The sequence below is a fragment of the Sander lucioperca genome, chromosome 8 (assembly GCF_008315115.2).
Source record: "Sander lucioperca isolate FBNREF2018 chromosome 8, SLUC_FBN_1.2, whole genome shotgun sequence".
NCBI classification, from domain to species: domain Eukaryota; kingdom Metazoa; phylum Chordata; class Actinopteri; order Perciformes; family Percidae; genus Sander; species Sander lucioperca.
The window spans coordinates 33,781,957-33,801,215 of NC_050180.1; the positions used below are offsets into that span (position 1 = coordinate 33,781,957).

Here is a 19,259-nt window from a genome sequence, read left to right on the forward strand (position 1 = left end):
GCCCATATTATGAAAAAATCACTTTTTCTGGGATTTGGGGTGTTATTTTGTGTCTCTGGTGCTTCCACACACATACAAACTTTGAAAAAAAATCCATCCATGCTGTTTAGAGTGAGATACGGTTTCTGAATGTGTCCTGCCTTCAGTCTCCGGGTGAGCTGTTCAAAATCTGCACGGCTTTCTACGTCAGTAGCCGAAATGAGGTGGCTAACCGTAGCGTGCTAGCTCGTTCTGAATGGCAAAACACTGCTACAACACACACTAGTTCACCATGATCTACCAAAGAACTACTTACATTACAATTACGTCCCTGTTCTGCAGGTATTCCACGCAAAGTTGGAAGTGCGCCCTCATTTAGAAGAAGTCTCCCGGCTAATCCTGCCTTGTACTACTGAAGTTAGAGAAACAGCTAGCTAGCTGATGTGATCTATACCTAGCTACTGCGCATGTGCGACTCCCAACAAAGATGGGATAGAAGCGCAATGCCTCACTCTGTAGCTAAAACAGAGACCTGAACACAGGGTGAAAAGAGGAGCTGCAGCAATGTGCAGACAACAAAAATATGGTGTTTTTTAAAAATAAACCTTGTAAACCTATACTGATATAACCTCTAAATACTATTATGAACCTGAAAATGAGCATAATATGGCCACATTAAATTATTATTATTATAATAGACATAATTCCCTCTTCACTAGCTTCACGTCCCACCATTAATGGCAGCCTCTAAAGACGTGTAAAAGTATGTATGTTTGTTAGTTATCAGTTACCGCTCTGCTCAGCATGCAAATTAATTTTAGTTTACAGCAGATTTGTTTTTAGTTTTTTTGTGACAAATGATGTTGAAGTGTCTTTTGCACGTTATATTAGGATAAAATGACGAGCCCATGTTAGATAGATGCTAGATTTTTACTAGCGATTTTTTTTCCTTTCTGATACAGAATCCGATACAGAGTACAGATCCTATACCAGTGTGTTAAAAAATACATATATTTTATATACACTACATATATACTACTATCCCCGTTTGGATGTGATATGATTTCTATCATTGTTGTTAAAGTCTTTGTGAATGATGAATAAACACAAACAATGAATACCACAGAACTTTCTTATGTTATGTAGTAGTAACGGAAAAAGAACATAAATGAGCTTCTTTAACCCTCCTGTTGTCCTCGGGTCAACTCGGACCCCTTTTCAAAGTTTTCTATACGAGAAATTTAGGTTTCTTTCAACAAAATTGCCCAAAAATAACATGGATGGTTCCATTCAACGCTCTTCGCAAGTACAATTCAAATGTTTAAAAAACGTCAAAAAATGGCAATAAGCGACAAAAGCGCCAAATACATTGAAAAAAGCGTAGAAAGCAGAAAAAAGCTTTGAAAAAAAGCGTCAAACAAGGTGATAACAATGTCTGAAACAGCGTCAAAAACACAAAAAACTTTTGTGTTGATTTTCAATCAGACCTGACCCGAGATCTACTAGGGAGCATCTCTAGCTCCTACATTTGTCTCTATATGCAACCAGCACAGCCATTTTGTCTCTCTGTTTTGTCAACTAAAGCAAAAAGACTGAAAACAGAAAAAAATATTCCTGTTTTAGAAAGAATTTTCCTATTATTTTTATTTCGTCTAGAGTTGTTCCGATTTTTCCTTCCTGATACCAATTAGGATACCTGAACTTGCATATCGGCCGATACCGTGTACCAATCCCATACACAGGTGTTAAAAAATACATCTATTTTCTGAACATACACACCCCATGAACGCCGGAGAACTTTCTTTAATTATCCAGTTTGAAAGTCAGTCATAACGGAAAAAGAGCACACATAAACTTCTTTAAAGTAGATTTTCTTTTCAAGGCTAAACTGCATGGTATCATATCGGTGCATAAACTCCAATACTCACCAATATCGATACCAGCAGGCGGTATCAGAGGCTTTTTCCGATACTGGTATCTGTATCGGAACATCTCTATATTTCACCAGGTGAAACATTGATATACCAGTTTTTGTTTACGTTGACGTTGATGTCTCATGTCTTATTGGCCAAAGTCCAGGGAGGAACCAACTATGGACATGACACTCTGACATCCTCTGGCGACACTGATGGCGCTACGTGACCCAGATTTATCTCTTTCCCGCTCGCGCTCTCTCCGTCCTCATTCTGCCCTCTCTCCTCCGCCTGCTTGCATTGGAGACTAAAAAAAGAGTGGAAAGAGGGTGAGATAGGATGAGAGCAACGAGGATGCCCTACTTTTTGAATGGCCTGTTTTCTGTCTTCAGAGTAGAAGCACAGTTGTAAAGCATAGGGGGAGGAGAAAGCACAAACTCATGTGGTTTTAAGATTAATATTCATAGAGGAACATCAGTACTTTTTTTCATAATTTGTGAAATGCAATTCACCACAATGCCCATCTGGGTTCAATTGACGTGCATGTGAGTCCATAAAACTAAGTTTTGAGCCATCTGTGTTTATATGTCTCTGCAGCACATGATGGTGATGGAGGACATGTTGAAGGACTTTCTATTAGGAGAGCACCTCCTGTTGGTGGGCAACCAGGTGAGTGACAAATACGCTAACTTCCTGCTGTACAATCACAATCATCTTGGGCGGCGCTAAGCTCCGGACGCAGCTCCGGACGCAACGCCACATACAATATTAAATGAAGTTAACTGTTCATACAATACAGTAAGGTGAGCTATTTAAATTAGCTGGATACATGGTTATACTTCTTTAGCTCTTACCAGTGTATCTCCGTGTGTACTTCGTCTACAGCATTCCTGCCAATCGTCCCAATAAGATTAGATAAATGCCCTAAGCATATTCTTTGTAAATTTTCACAATCATTCCCCGAAAGAACCAAGCAGGCCTGCCTTGTTGCACGATCCACATTTTCTTTCTTGCCATTTCCAGCGTGTAGCTCTTGGTAGCGCGAAGGTTGTTGTTTTTCCGTTGGGATTTTTTGAACGGCGACACACAGAGAGCGGAAGGTGAGGGACAGCCGCAGGTGAGCCACGCTTTATCCTGGAAATGCACTTCCGCTGACCCAGACTGTGTAAACCAAATCCAGCAATCAATCATACTTCATTTATATAGCACTTTTCATACATGTAAATGTAGCACACACACACACACACACACACACACACACACACACACCACACACACCACACAAGGCAAGGCAGCTTTATTTGTATAGCACATTTCAGCAATAGGACAATTCAAAGTGCTGTTGTGATGTTAAAAACGATTTAAAAAAAGACGAGAATAAACTTTACAGTGCAGTATAAGAACAAGTTAACCAAGTCCAACTCGGGCCTCCCAGAGGACTTAACCAGTTCCACACTGGGCCTTACAAAAGACTTAACAAGTTAACCGTGTCCAACTCGGGCCTCCCAGAGGACTTATACTTTAACTCTTTTTCTGTTGCAACTCAGGTTCCAAACCTGGCCTCCCAGAGGACACACACAGATACACACACATAACACAATATCACTCCCATTCACCCAACCCTAAATTGACAAAAATAAATTCAGTAAAAACTGGAACCGAGCTGAACCTAACTGAGGAAGCGCCATCATAAGTGAGGAAATATATAACTAAATAAAATAAATAAAAGCTCTAAACAGTGGCTAATAAGTACATAAACTGTAGATTGTTAAAAACAATCCATAAAATACAGATACATTAATAAGTAGAATAAAAACCACTAATATAATAAATTATAAAACTAACTAAAACAAACTACATATAAATAAATGACCATAAGTAGACAGATAAAGAAAATGGATACATTTTAATTTTGACTTCACTACTCTGTGAAGTAGGCCCTGTTTGAGCGTGGAGGGAAGAGTTATGAAACAAGCTCCCTGCACCCTCATGTTACCCTCCACACCCACCCGCTCACTGGGGGCATGAGGAAGCATATAGCACCTCCTTGGGGACACTCTGGGCCAGCTGTACGTACATTTGCGAACGTAGCGTTATCAGCGCCATGGCCAACCCGCAGAAAGCGCACGCTGTGATACTTCAGCTTACGTCGTATTTACCAAACCTGCAGTTCATCGGGTAATCAGCGCCTTTCTCCGCCCACTATACCGTAAATTGCGCTGTAGCAAAGCGTTAAGTACTGGTGCTATGATACGGCTGAGTGCAGACGGCGATATTCCCACTGATGCTATGACTGTTTGAAATGATCCTGATGCCAATATTTGTAATGTAGCAAGGAGTTTAACAACTGCTGGAATGGAATGTGAACGCTGAGTCGGAGATTCAATGTCATCTTTGATTTCTTCCAGTAACTGTAATATTGCATGGCTGCTTAATCTGGAACGCTTAATGATTTCGTGTTCGCTCAACTGAAAAAGTGTGATCCTTGTGGCAAAAATCCTTTCAGCTCGTCTCCTTGACCTATGTCTTCGTCTTGCTCGGATTACTGCTGCCATTTCACCAGGAGGCATATGAGAGGAGACCCGCGTCCTGGTTTACACCTGCTTTTAAGAGGCGGAGAATTTTCACCGCAACATAGAGGCGCGCTTTCACGGGCCGTTTTTGTACATACCACGGAATACATAATTAGGCGCACTTTCCCCTTCACCCTCCCATGAATGCATATGCATCACACGGAAACACAAAATTTGCCATTTTTAGTTCCCGTGACAGACAGTCTGCGATTTTACCTCAGTGCGGCCTGTTTGTACATACCTCGCCGTGCTTTTACGCGCACGTTGCGAAACAAATACGCCTGAAGTGGGTGCAAAAGCGTTAGTACATCTGGCCCTTTGTGCCCACAGTCAGTGTCCTAACGGGCAGGGTTACAGGGAGAAGAAAGGAGGACGAGGGAGTGAAAGTGGACATGGTTGCTCTGGCAGTTCAATGGAGGTTGTCCCTGTGTGTTCCTGCACTAATGTTTATGCGTGCGTGCGTGCGCTTGTGAGAGCGACTGTGTGGGAGAAGCTATTTGCAAATCTGAGTGCTTGACCATGCATGGGCCAAGCTGAGACATTAGGAGCTGTCAGAGCGGCTTACTGAACGTCTGACAGACTGGCCGAGGGAGTCAGCGGCCATCCGGGGGGAGGCAGGCTCTGTGGGAAGCCAGTGGGAGTCCCAGAGAACAGCCCCTGTCAGAACGAGGCAGCATCAAAACGTACGGGACACACTCGGCTCGCCCTCTCAGCACTGCCTCTCTACGGATGGAATGGACACCTCTTCATCTCTCTTTACAGCCTACATGTATGTTACTGAAACACAGTTGGTGCATTAAGATTTCATTCAACTCTGCTGGTTGCCGAATGTTTGTTTCTCCCCCCCTCCCCCCCCGTATCTTTCCATAGGGCGTGGGTAAGAATAAAATAGTGGATCGATTTCTGCACCTTCTGAACAGGCCCAGAGAATACCTACAGCTCCACAGGTGAGGAGAAGCCATGTATTATTTTCAAGTGTACACAAGTGTATAGCCACACACTTTTCCACTTAAAAAGTTGAGGAACTAGAGGATCTGAACTGTCACAAATTAGTTTGGAAATACAAGTTTTTTCTTCATATCAGAAACTTATGACCTATCCATTTGAACCTAGATCCTTAAAGAGAACTGGGAAGGAATGTCAGTCACTGTGGTCTTTATTCTCTTTTATAACCCTGCCTCGATGTTTTCAGCTTCTCTTTTGTCTGACTTTTTTCCATTCTGAGTCACTGTCTCAACCTTTCGCTGAACGTCTCCAAGAAAAAGCACAATAGGTTCTTTTCAAGTGTGTTTTTTTTTCTTCAAATTCATTCAGACAGCTCATGTAAATCCAAGTTATGTATTTATGTCTTGGTCAGCAACTACGGAATAGTTCACTATCAATTAGTAGTTGAGGGATGTCTTATTATTTTTGTGCATTAAAAGTTGGCATACTTGAGGGGCTCTCTAACAGGATATCCCCTTCTAAAACAGTCTAAATGTAGCTACTGTGGCAAGTTAGGATGTTTTTCAAGAGAAATAATCACATTGGTTTATTTTAAGTACTTGTAGTTTTCCAATAGAAGGGACAAAGAAACTCTATTTAAGGGAGATGTAAGCAGCCAGCATTTCTCTCACTACCTTGCCAGCGTTGGCCTTCACATCAAAGTGTGTCAAAAATTATTTTGGTCCTCAGTAAATCAGGCCGTCCTTCACCAGAACAAGGGCTTCACATGCCTATATTAACGAAGTACGGTCTGAAGAAGTCCTTGTTAGCTCTGGTTCACTGCTTGTATAAATACTCCCACCATCACACCTAAATAGAGTGAAAATTAGGTCCGAGGTGCTCCTCCGTAGATCAATGTGTTGTACGCCGTGAAATCAGGCCCTGCTGTTAAATGTAGCTTTGTTCAATCAGAGGCAGAGATGGGGGGCCTGGTATTGATCTTGGCACTATGAAGACGGCGGTGTTTTGCGCGTCAGTGAATCTGTGATGGGAGAGAGGCACCGAAAAGAATGCCAATAAATATCATCACTTGTACAAACCTGAAGAACTGAAGTTGTCGATCTAATTGTGGGTTGGCAATCAGGTTGGATCTGCTGTCAAGCATCGACAGCACATTCACATCTAGAAACAGGCAGCTTCTCCTCTTAGTCTGCATGCGTGTGTGTGTGTGTGTGTGTGTGTGTGTGTGTGTGTGTGTTTAGTTTGTCAAAGTCTTATGAAAGTCAAAGTGGAGCTGAGCCTGGATGTGGCCTGGTTAGCTACTGTAGCAGCAGCTAATATTAGACCAGGGCAGAGGCAGGAGGATCGCTGCATGTGGCTTTTGGGAGCCTGTGAGTGAAAGTCTACAGAGATGTGGTTTAGAAAAAGCAAGCGAGATGCAGCCGGCCAGGAAGGAAACTAGGACAGCTCCTGGTTCACACTGTGAGGTATCGGAGAGAGAGGGTTGTTGGAGGGGAGGGCTAAGGAGAAGGATGTTCAGAGAAGAGAGGGAGTGATAATGTTGGATGCCACAAGAGATTCAAAGTTTTTGGGGAGATGCTTCAACGTTATGTTTGTGTTGCTGGCCTGTTGAACCCAAGCACAGTATCACTGCCACCATTTTTTAACTGGCCTGCATCTTTAGCGATCAAACAGTACTTAGTTAAAGAAACACTGCACAGATACCAGACGTGCAAATGCCCTGGCCTGTGCACATGTTTGATCTGGAGGTCAATGAAGACCCATATGGCCACGGTAACAGCAGAAGTTAAATGTAAAATTTGACCTAATCGTTTCACAGATTTTGACTATTATTTAGCACGAAAGCAGAAAGGCAATTTGATTTCATAAATGGATATATCTACAGTGTCAACCCTGTTTACTGCTGTTTTCTTCAGAGATACGACCGTCCAAACTCTGACCCTTCAGCCGTCAGTCCGAGATGGCATCATCATGTACGAGGACTCACCTCTGGTCAGTCAGACACACACACACACACACACACACACACACACACACACACACACACACACACACACACACACACACACACACACACACACACACACGCACAAAATGTCTGCAGTGGAAAAGGTGTACGCATCTCTGGTGTGATGAGGCACTAATAAAAGTCAGAGGACCAAAAACTGAAACTAACTTAAAGGCCCTGCACACCCACTCAAATGTTTTTTAGTATTTTCGCAGTTTCAAATTGGGCAGCTATGCAGAGAATTACATGAGGTTAAAATATTTAATGTACCAAAAAGATTAGTCCCGCTTTTGCCAGACCCTCCTCCACAAAACGTGCTCTGGTTTATCAGCATTTCTTTAAACCAATCACAATCGCCTTGGACGGCGCTAAGCTCCGCACGGTGTCGTTGCAAAATAGCCTTGGGAAAGAACTTGTTTTGGTGGAACGTATGTACGTTCAAAAGTTGTTTTGGTCGTGCAATAGATAACTCAGATTGGACAGATAGTCTAGCTAGCTGTCTGGATTTACCCTGCAGAGATCTGAGGAGCAGTTAACCATAGTCCTCAGAAATCCACCTGAGTTTAGAACGCCAACACAAAGAAAGAGGAAGGCAAAGTACATGGGCGAAAATACATGCATCCGGCACCGGAGCAATCCCGGAAGTGGAACGTCGATGATATAGACTACAAAAAGATTGATAAAGGCTATAGTTGTTCTGCCCTAACAGGTGCAACAGGACAGTCTGTACATACTCCAACCCACAAGGAATAACTGGATGTGTAGGACCTTTTTAAATGGAAATTCCAGTTTGATAGAAGTGGAATTTATTTACATAGTTTTGTCCATCCTTTCTATTGGTTATTATAACATAGTACTCAAAAAAAGAAGAAGAAGTGTGGTCAAGTCTGTCACCAGAGCTGTGGCTTTTTTTGGGATGTGCATGTTGTTTCCTTGCCACAAAAGTAGATCAGCAATAGGTTTTGTGTGTGCGTGCAGGTGAAGGCAGTGAAACTGGGTCACATATTAGTGATCGACGAGGCCGACAAAGCTCCCACTAACGTCACCTGCATCCTCAAAGCCCTGGTGGAGAGCGGAGAGATGATCCTGGCCGACGGACGCCGAATCATCTCAGGTACTCATTTAACAGTACGCACAAACACACACACACACACACACACATGCAGGTGTTTTTTGACAGTAGACAGGTCCCAGATACAGCGTGGAGGCAGAGGCGGGACTGTTAAATGGATGAGTTGAGGATTGGATGTCCCGGAAGACAAACGCGAGTAAAACACCGGATTGCAGGCCACTAAAGGAGGCTTAGGATAAAAGCCTTTATGGACAGGTACCAGTAGATTTTGGATCACGCTGTACTGTAAACGTGCATGTTTTCCAAGTAATCCCACGTAATCACAGTAGTCGCTGACAGCTTCTCCATTCCTGAGAGCCTCTTCCTCTCAGAGGAATGCAAACACAACCTCGAGACTTCGTAAACACAAACTTGAGAGAGATGCTGTCAGGACTGTAGATATGCAGATGTGTGAGACTCAGTCACACAAATGAAAACATTACGAAAACAAAGTGTAAAAGAGTGTAGAGGCAGAAACAGATGCAGAAACAGGAAGTATGAGTACTTGTTTTGGTGTTTGCTTGCTTGTTATGCCATTCTAACTAAGACTGTGTCCCCTCCAAAGATCCCCGTGAAGCTGAGGGGAGGCCCAACACCATAGTCATGCACCCAGACTTCAGGATGCTCGTCCTGGCTAACCGACCTGGTTTTCCTTTCTTGGGCAATGACTTTTTTGGAGCTCTAGGTACACACACACACACACACACACACACACACACACACACACACACTCACATATACAACACTCACAGCCTGGAGCAGAGGACTTGAAATCTTCTCTTTTATTTACATACCAAACTCATATATTTCAAAACTAAGCAGCTCCGATACATTAGGAAAGGGAATTGGGACTGATTGAATGGCTCCTTTTTAAATGAGCTGGCTCTTTTATTTGGACCAAGGCCAAGGGCCTGTCTCAGGAAGCAGTACAGAGCAGGAGACATTAGAGATGTCAGAAAACGAGGGAGAGATGGGAAATGACATCCAGCAAAGACTCAAACCCTGGTTCGGTTGAAACGTAACAATTATTTCTATTGTCGATTTAATCTGTCGATCGTTTTCTCGATTAATCGATTAGTTTGGTCTATAAAATGTCACAATATGTGGAAAAATGTCAATCAGTGTTTTCCCAAAGATGATGTCTGTGTCCCAAAAGCCCGAGATGACGTCCTCAAATGTCTTGTTTTGTCCACACCTCAAAGATATTCCGTTTACTGTCACAGAGGGGTGAAGAAACTAGAACAATATTCACATTTTAACAAGCTGGAATCAGAGAAGTTTTACTCTTTAATCGATTCATCGATTATCAAAATAGTTGCCGATTACTTTAATAGTTGACAACTAATCAATTCATCTTTGCAGCTGAAGACTTGAACCCCTCGACTACCATGGTGCCCTAAGCAGGATTTTGGTTGAGGTCAGACCGATAAGTGCCTTGCCCTCACTGAATCCTGGAGTTTGAGGGTTTTTCAAGTTTTCCTCTCCAGACCTGTCAAAGTTACAGCAGCTGTTACATTCCTTGCCTGTAGATGATACACATCAGCACCTCTACATCTGCATGTTTAAAGTTCCACTGTTACTTTGTTAACTCTACAGGGTTCATACGTTTTGAAAAAAACTGGAAAAGTTATGGAATTTGAAAAATGCAAATTCCAGGCCTGGAAAGGTTTTGGAAACATAAAAAGACCCAGAAAGTTTTGGAAAAGTCATGTAATTTTTTTTTTTAACACAGCATAATAATATGTGATTAATAAATGTATTTTCACGTCGTCCTAACCTCACCGTTCTATTCGGGGCGCGATATTACGACTCCCACTATGAACCACATACATTGTCATTCATTTTATTGTTAAACCTCTGAGGGTAAACTTTAACAGATTTTTATTCTTATTGTATAATGTCGACTGACATTTTTTAGGAATACATAGTCATGGAAATTTGCCGAAAAGGTCATGGAAAAGTATTGGTTAAAATGCGTATGAACCCTGACTGTAGGTGGCGCGGCTTAGACTTCAGGTCTGGTTCTCCTGCGACTGGATTATATTGTCAGGGTCTGCTTTCATGTGTTTTGCATCAATAATACTGTTTTTCCTCGTTGCAGTGAGCAGCGATATGCTAGGCTTTAGAAATACAAAAATACATGTGAGGGTGTGGTAGAAACATGTGACGGCTTATATAAAAACCACAACCGAAGGACATGCAGAAATGTAGCTGTACAAAATCAGAAATACATTGCCATACAAAGAGCTAAGCCGCTCTTTCTTTAGAAAAGTTATGAGAGATGGAAAATGACTTGGTGTTGTCCTCTGAACAGGGGATATTTTTAGCTGCCATGCTGTGGACAATCCAAAGCCCCAGGCGGAGCTGGCGATGCTGAAACAGTACGGCCCCAACGTTCCCGATGCTACTCTGCAGAAGCTGGTGGCCGCATTCGGAGAGCTGAGGTCCATGGCCGACCAGGGCACCATCACCTACCCCTATTCCACCCGAGAGGTGGTCAACATAGTCAAACACCTCCAGGTAAGAAGACACACTAACAGCGGGAAAATTAGAAAATTAGTATCCGGCTACCACAGCCCTATGTTCCCACATTTCTAGGACATTTTCAAAATTAGGTCTTGTGTTCCTACATTTCCCTTCAATTTAAGCCCTATCCTCCCACAATTTTGTTTAGGGTTAGGGTTAAGGGGATACAATCTGATACAAGTTCATGAAAAAGGAAATGTGGGAACATAGGGCCAAATTTTGGAAAAAAATCTTAGAAATGTGGGAACATAGGGCCTCATTTTGAAAAAAATCTTAGAAATATGGGAACATAGGGCCTCATTTTGAAAAAAATCTTAGAAATGTGGGAACATAGGGCCTCATTTTGAAAAAAATCTTAAGGCCCGGACACACAGAGCCGATAATCGGCCGTTACACAGTCTGGCGAGGTCAGTGACTCGAGTCTGTTCGGTGTGTTCCGTGCCGTCGTCCGTCCGAGGGGCCGTCGTCCTTCATTCTGGCCGATTTGACATATATAATCGGCAGGGAGGGCACTGCCGGCAATCGGACTCAAATGACCCATCTGATTGATGGAGAGCTAACCCAGAAACGTGGATGAGCGTGACTAGAGTCTCTCAAAATCTGACGAAAATCTTTTAAACTGACCTTTGTCGATCTGAAATGAAGACTATTCTCTGAAGACTATACTATTTCTCTCTTAAAATGTTTTCAGAAACACGTTTCGGTGAACTATTTTAGTCCAATATGAGATCGTATTCTGAACGAGCCGCCATGACAGTCTGGCTTTGAATTTCCGGAGAAACCAGACCCACGTGACGCGTTCGTCCAATCAGCTGCCGGTTTTCATTTTTGGGCGACAATACAGATTAGCGCCGCCTGCTGTTATGGAAACGTATTACTTCTTGTCGCTTTGGTGTGTACGAGCCACTTTTTTGACCAACTCGGGGAGACTGATCAGACTAACTCCCTTTTCTGCCGACATTTGGCTGTTGGCTCTGTGTGTCTGGGCCTTTAGAAACGTGGGAACTGTGGGAACATAGGGCCTAATTTTGAAAAGAATCGTAGAAATGTGGGAACATAGGGCTGTGTGAACATAGGGCCTAATTTTCAGTGAAAAGAAAAAATCTTGGAAATGTGGGAACATAGGCACGCTCCCCTGGCTGCACTGTGACCTTCCTGTATGTGAGAACCTGCCTGGCCTGACACATTCGCATGTGGCTCGCGGAAGAAATAGAAGAGATGCCGAAACGATTGCTGCATCGAGCGGGCCGGAGCAGCCGCTCCACGCCTAATTGCAGCCGGTGTGGCCGGACAGAATGGATAACATGTGCGCCGAAATTGAAATATCTCAGCTTCACAGCTATTTGCGGCACTTCAGCCTGCGGTGTGTTTCCGCCGTTAAGTATACACATACAATACATATCCTTTAACAGTACAACACTGCTTTTGCTTTTTCCTTTTCTCAAGTTTTGGTCCCAGACTATTTTTTTTTTTTTTATTATCAATAATCCATAAAGATAATCCTGCACTGCTAGATGCTTTAAATATGCAAGAGAGTGTCCTCATCACACAGCTGTGACAGAGAGGGGAGACACTGTTCCCACACACACACACACACCTCAACATACACCACTACACCAGAATGGCCGTATAATCGGCAGTTATCGGAGGGAGTTTTGGCACTGGCCCTGGTTATCCTAGGAACTATGAAGGAAGACAAAAGTGCGCAGCTGCAACACAGTTGCAACTCAGTTGAAACACAGTTGTTCTGAACGGCCCCACTGAAGGCTGGGAGAAAAGCCAGCCATCGTAGAGAAGGACGAGGCACGACAGCCATTTATTTTCAGATTTCCTGCAAGGCATTCATTGTGTTGCACTCGATTGTACGCAACAAGTGACAGAAACATTTGTGTAACGAATGAAACAAAGAGAGATTGAGGGCTCTATCTTGCACCCGTCTGTGGCCCATGGGCGTGCTGGTCTTACAGGGAGGTGTGTTCAGGTGCATTCTTGGCGTATTGCTATCTTGAGGCAGCGGGAAGTGATCGCGCCATTGACCAACAAAAACCTGGTCTAAAGTCAAAAGTGCAGCATTTCATTGTTATTTTAACAGAGCATTAGTAAAATGCTCCTAGGTTTATGCACAGCACGCGCACACTATGCTTGTTACACACACAGGGACGCACATGCAGAAGATTACAAAGAAAAATATCACGGTGCAAATCTGCCATCATAATAGCAATGGGCCAAGGTCCAAACGCGCCTGGCTTTTAAAGGGAATGGGAGATGACTCTCTGATTGGTTTATTGCATGTTACACCCAAAACACACCCATGATTAATTAAGACAACCCTTTTTTCCGCCGTCAAACTAGCGAAAGTGGATTTGGACACATCCTCAACGCACCTGCACCATGCGCTTTACGCCGTGCGCTTAGATCGTTAAAATAGGGCCCAACAAGTGACAGAAACAGTTGTGTAACGAATGAAACAAGAGAGATTGAGAGTTTTTTTTTCTTCTCGTAGTTTAAATGAAAACAACGGCATGATGGTAAAACAGATGCTGGGAGATGCCGGCACAGAGAGAGACATTGAGCAGGGGGAAAATGAATAAACCTGGGGTGGGGTAGGCGTAAAATAACAACATATTATCTGTCATGGATCACATTAACTGTGCTCTCAAAGAATTTATCACTGTATGCCATTTGAGTTTCAAAATACCCCTGCACAGCTCCCCTTTTCTCCCCCCCTTCCCCCACCAATTTCACCATCTGTCCTTATACTTCCTCATTATAAAAAGCCCACAAATCTGCATCGCAAACATCTAACTTAGCAGCTAGCTGTGAGTAATTACAAGTCTGACATCATCCACACAACATATTTCATGCTGAATGGGCCTCCCTTACTTTGGATTAAACCTGTAATCGTTTACCAAACAGACTTCAATGGAAAAGTTATTTAGTTTAGTAGCAAAGTGATGCTTTGATTCCCTCAAGACACTGTTGAACACACACAGCAGAGAGCATTGTATCCATGGTTACCAACACAATTGGTGTAATTTGTCATTATAGTTTTATTGTTGTTTGAATAGTAAGCAGCTTCTTTACTCATTTATCCATCTCCAGACAAACCGTGTGGAGCCATGGTTAGGGCTGCAACTAACGATTATTGTCATTGTCCATTAGTCTGTCGAATTTTTTCTAGTTTTTTTTAGTTGTTTGGTCTCTAAAATATGTGAAAAATGTTCGATCAGTGTTTCCCAAAGCCCAAGATGACGTTTTCAAATGTCTTGTTTTGTCCACAACTCAACTAACAAGCTGCAATCAGAGAATTTAAAAGTTGACAACTTATGGATTCATCATTGCAGCTCTAGCCATGCTGTAGAGAACATGCTTACATAGATAACTTACATTTTCCTCCTCCTCACCTTCCCTTCCATCATCGTCATCGTCCGCGCTGCCAGCACCTTCACTTAACAAAGGAAAACAAAAAAACAAGGTGTATTTCCAGCTTGTTTGTGTGAAAGGCTGCATGCAGGGAGCATACAATACGACACGATACAATACAACTATATTGTCAGTTTACACTGAAATAGATTTTGCGTTCCCGAGCAGCTCCACTCAAAAAGAAGAAATGAAAAGAAGCATACACACAGAGTTAGACAACAATTACACATATAGTACAAAGATGAAGACATATCAACAGCCTTCGCAAAGAAACATGGGTAACACTTTACTTGAAGGTATCTACATAAGAGTGACATGACACTGTCATGAACACATGATGTCACGACACATGAACCCTAACCATAAGGCCGGTTACACACTGGATGCGTCGCGCGAGCGTGGCGTTTCTGTTGCGTCTCAGAAGCGTGGCCGCTGCGTGGATTTTTCTGTGTCCTACACACCAGAAGTGGAGGTACAGGGAGGGCTAATCTCGGGACATAGCGCCGACACATTCAAAGTCTGAAAAATGGGTAAGTGGGCTGTCTGTTTATAACAACTTTGTGTAGCTGGACCGTCACTTAGAACACACGCTACGTTGTTATTGTAGCCTATTCTACGACGTATGGGGAGAGAGTTGTTAAACTTAAAATAAATATATAGCCTACTGATTTGATTAAAGTAAGACAACGTCGGCAGTATTGACTGCAAAATATGTTACAGAATATTTCGTTCTGTATGACAGGTGCTATATTTGAAAATCTTTTCTCTGAAATTTTTTATTACATTTATATCTACATTGATGTCAAAACCTAGAGACTTTCAAACATCAAGATGTCATTTATTAATATGCATCGTCGTCTAAATGACAAATAAACATATTTTCCTATTCTATTTTGCATGGAAACGCTTCCAACACTCTCGCGTGAAAATTAGCCGTCGGTTCTATTTCTAGCAGGCACGCGTCTCAGGCGCGTCTCAGGCGCGGCTCGAGACGTGCGGCTCGAGACGCGCGGCTCATGCAGGCAGTGTGTAAGCGGCCTAACCCTAACTTGTCATGACAAAAACCAAATGACATTTAATAAAAGAAGCGTTATGTCATAAAAGTTTATGACTTATTTATAATGTTTATGACACGTTCATGACAGTGTCATGTCACTCTTATGTAGATACCTTCAAGTAAAGTGTAACCAAAACATGTTTGGTGATATGCTCGGGTCCAGATCTTAATTGGCAGCACAATGATTTTGGTTTAGCAACGGGATAGACTGATGTATAAAAGAGTTCTTAAGCCTGTTATATCTAAATGAAGGGACTCTAAATCGCATGTCAGAAGGCAAAAGTTGGTACTCATAATTTAAAACATGCATGGAGTCAGAAGAGATGCTGTTAGATACAAACGTGCTTCTTTTGTTTGCATTTAAAGGGGTGGTTCAGACTTTTGGACATAGGACCTCATTTCCAAGTTAGCCAGTGTGTTATTTATCAGTGGAGACCGTTTTCAACCCTTTTCATCCAGTCCTTCCAGTTGCAGAGTTCGCTGGTGCTAGGCTAGCACAAGTCAACAGTAACTGCTAGCCTGCCACTAAAAGCAGTCTTACCCACTCCACAGTACACCCGAGGCAAATAAATTATAACGCCAGACTATCAATGTAAATGTCTGTGTTGATAAAATAATGTTAGAAATAAAACTACCCTTGCATCACATTGCAATAGTTATACTTTGTTCCCTGTAGTTGGTAGCACAGGCTACAGCAGCGGCAGAGTGATATTACCTAGGCTACCGAGTTTACATGACTTTTCTGTCAGCAATTACCTAAAGTTAGCAGTTAGCCCAGCCAGGTATCTACCAAGAGTGTAGCTATACCGTTAGCTAATGTTGTCACTCTCCACAATGCATTGAACTGTAACGTTATCTCCACTAACGTTGTCAGTCTCAATCTATCAGTAGCAGGCTAACGTTATGAAAGGGGCTAGCTTTATTAGCTAGAGTAGCCTACCAAAAGTTATTACCTGTTCATCAGTAGCTGTTGGTGCATCTGGAAAGACGGATGGAACCACATTAGTTGTCAGTGACTTGTGGTCCTTTAGATTGCGGGGCTTTTCAAAGTCGTCTGGTCTAAAATGATCACTACACATTTGCCACTTGAGTAGAGTCTCCGCCAGTGTCTTGATGTCCAAGCCAGCAGCAAGAAGCCACAGTTGGTTCCTTTCTGGATCTCCCAATGGAAATTTGTGGAAACTTTGTGGTGCCCATCTGTGGCGTTTATTTTTACAATTTCTAAGTGCACACTGAATCACCATGTTGCCTAGTCCTTAGTTTCCAATCTAATGCTTCAATACCAATGTACTAGGCTACTACTAGGTGTCCCGACTGTAGTGCGCTTCTCTGTTTACTTTTCGGCGCAGTACTACTAACCGGAGCAAAGTAAAATTCCGCTGCTGAGAAACTAGTCCCTCAAAATGTAATGTGATCATTGAGATGCAAGGGTAGTTTTATTTCTAACATTATTCTATCAACACAGACATTTGCATTGATAGTCTGGCGTTATAGTTTATTTGCCTCAGTTGTACTGTGGAGTGGGTAAGACTGTTTTTAGTGGCAGGCTAGCAGTTACTGTTGACTTGCGCTAGCCTAGCACCAGCGAACTCTGCAACTGGAAGGACTGGATGAAAAGTGTTAAACGGTCTCCACTGATAAATAACACACTGGCTAACTTGGAAATGAGGTCCTATGTCCAAAATTCTGAACCACCCCTTTAATGATCAGGGTCTCCTTAGGTCTTTAGAAATGTGCACAGTATTTAGTCCAGAGAGGAAGAAGAAACAACCAGAAGAACTGGGCTTAGAGAAGAGGAAAATTTAAGATTGGAGCTTGTTCTACTGCAGATCAATACTTCCTAGCCCCGGGACCAGCCCTTATATTTGATTTCCCCACTGGCCACCCTGTTCTGTCATCACTCACCGCCGCTATTGACATCTGCAGGAGTGAGACAGATACAGGCTCATTTAACTCAGAGTCCATATTGCTGTTTTCAAAGCAATAACCACTGTAGACCCTAATTACCACTTCACAGTTGGTCATAATTGTATCTTTGTAGTAACTGGGAACCCAGATCAATACAGCCCAGTGCTCTTTACATCCAATCTATGTTTTAATTGTAACCAGTTGGGACGAAGCTGTTATTGATTGTGCAGCAGTTCATAGGCCTATAAGTGTAAACAACATTGTAATGTGTACGTTTGAAAGTGCCATTATGGTCCTAATAATGTCCCAGGATCCAGGGCTTTTAAAAATCTATACAAACATTCAATTACAGCTTAGGCCTGAATATTACGCACATCAAGACTGTAGACATAGTGCTGGTATGGCTGTATGTGTGAATGAATGAATGATATTTTATATGTGTCATGCCACTAAGTGGCTCATCCCACACGGAGTTACATTACACCAATACAAAAGACATTCCTGTCGAGTGTCCACACACAACATACTCTACTTTGCACAAAATAAAGAATTTAGAAAACATATTACAGCAGCCACAACACGATAGTGTAACCCATAAATTGTCCAACTAGATGTCATATATATATATATATATATATATATGTATGTATGTATGTATATATATGTATGTATATATATGTATGTATATATATATATATATATGTATATATATGTATGTATATATATGTATGTGTGTGTGTGTGTGTGTGTGTGTGTGTGTATATATTCAATTCAATTCAATTCAATTTTATTTATAGTATCAAATCATAACAAGAGTTATCTCGAGACACTTTAAAGATAGAGTAGGTCTAGACCAAACTCTGTACTTTACGAAGCCCCAACTATTACAGTGGTTGCCTCAAGAGCAAGCATTAGCAGTAGCTATTGCGACAGTGGCAAGGAAAAACTCCCTTTTTTGTTAGGAAGAAACCTCGGACAGACCCAGACTCTTGGTAGGCGGTGTCTGACGGCACCAGTTGGGGGAGTGGTGAATGGTGGCAATAATAGTCATAATAAAGATAGTGAAACAGTGATCACAATGGTAGTCATAGTAGTTCATGTCATAGTAGGGCACAGCAGGGCGTTACGGGGTGTAGTGTGGCACAGCAGCCTGGGTGGACGCGGTTGGACGCGGCAGGACGCAGTCGGACACTGCGGGGAAACGCAGAGCGTAGCAGGGTGTAGTAAGTCCATAGCGTCAGCTGCACCCAGGACCCCGGTGTAGGTGCCACCCAATTCCAAGGCGATGTTCTGGGTGAAGAAGAAGCAAAGGGACTCCGGGGAGAAAACTCCCCAGAGCTATGTTAGTAACAGGCATTTCTGGGACTAAGATGCACACAAAAGGAGACAAGTGAAAAGAGAGAAGAGGGAGCGGCTCATTGTGTCCTTGGAAGGAGCTTCCCACAGCAGTCTAGAGTTATAATAGCATAACTAAGAGAGACAGGCTAAAGAGAGGGGCCCTGGACCGGGCTCGTACTCTCCCCTGCCGGAACGGGCTTGTACTTCCTGCCTCCCTCTACTCTACTATGCTGCAACTCCTCACTCCCTAACTATAAGCTTTGTCAAAGATGATGGTTTTCAGTTTATTCTTAAATGTGGCGACAGTGTCAGCCCCCCGAACCCAAGTTGGGAGCTGGTTCCACAGGAGAGGAGCCTGGTAGCTGAAGGCTCTGGCTCCCATTCTACTTTTAGAGACTCTAGGAACCACAAGTAGCTCTGAGTTCTGGGAGCGCAGTGCTCTAGTGGGACAATAAGGTACTAAGAGCTCTTCTATGTA

The 19,259-nt window shown here is 42.8% G+C and overlaps 1 protein-coding gene across 1 annotated transcript in view; it reads left to right on the forward strand.

Annotated features, from left to right (window-relative positions):
• vwa8 (von Willebrand factor A domain containing 8) overlaps nucleotides 1-19,259 on the forward strand; it is a 116,591-nt gene that overhangs the window by 40,045 nt on the left and 57,287 nt on the right. Inside the window, exons 20-25 of the mRNA XM_031295421.2 lie at nucleotides 2,490-2,561; nucleotides 5,336-5,412; nucleotides 7,327-7,402; nucleotides 8,397-8,532; nucleotides 9,095-9,214; nucleotides 10,844-11,049. Coding sequence (XP_031151281.2) covers nucleotides 2,490-2,561; nucleotides 5,336-5,412; nucleotides 7,327-7,402; nucleotides 8,397-8,532; nucleotides 9,095-9,214; nucleotides 10,844-11,049 — 687 coding nt within the window. The remainder of the gene's footprint in view (nucleotides 1-2,489; nucleotides 2,562-5,335; nucleotides 5,413-7,326; nucleotides 7,403-8,396; nucleotides 8,533-9,094; nucleotides 9,215-10,843; nucleotides 11,050-19,259) is intronic.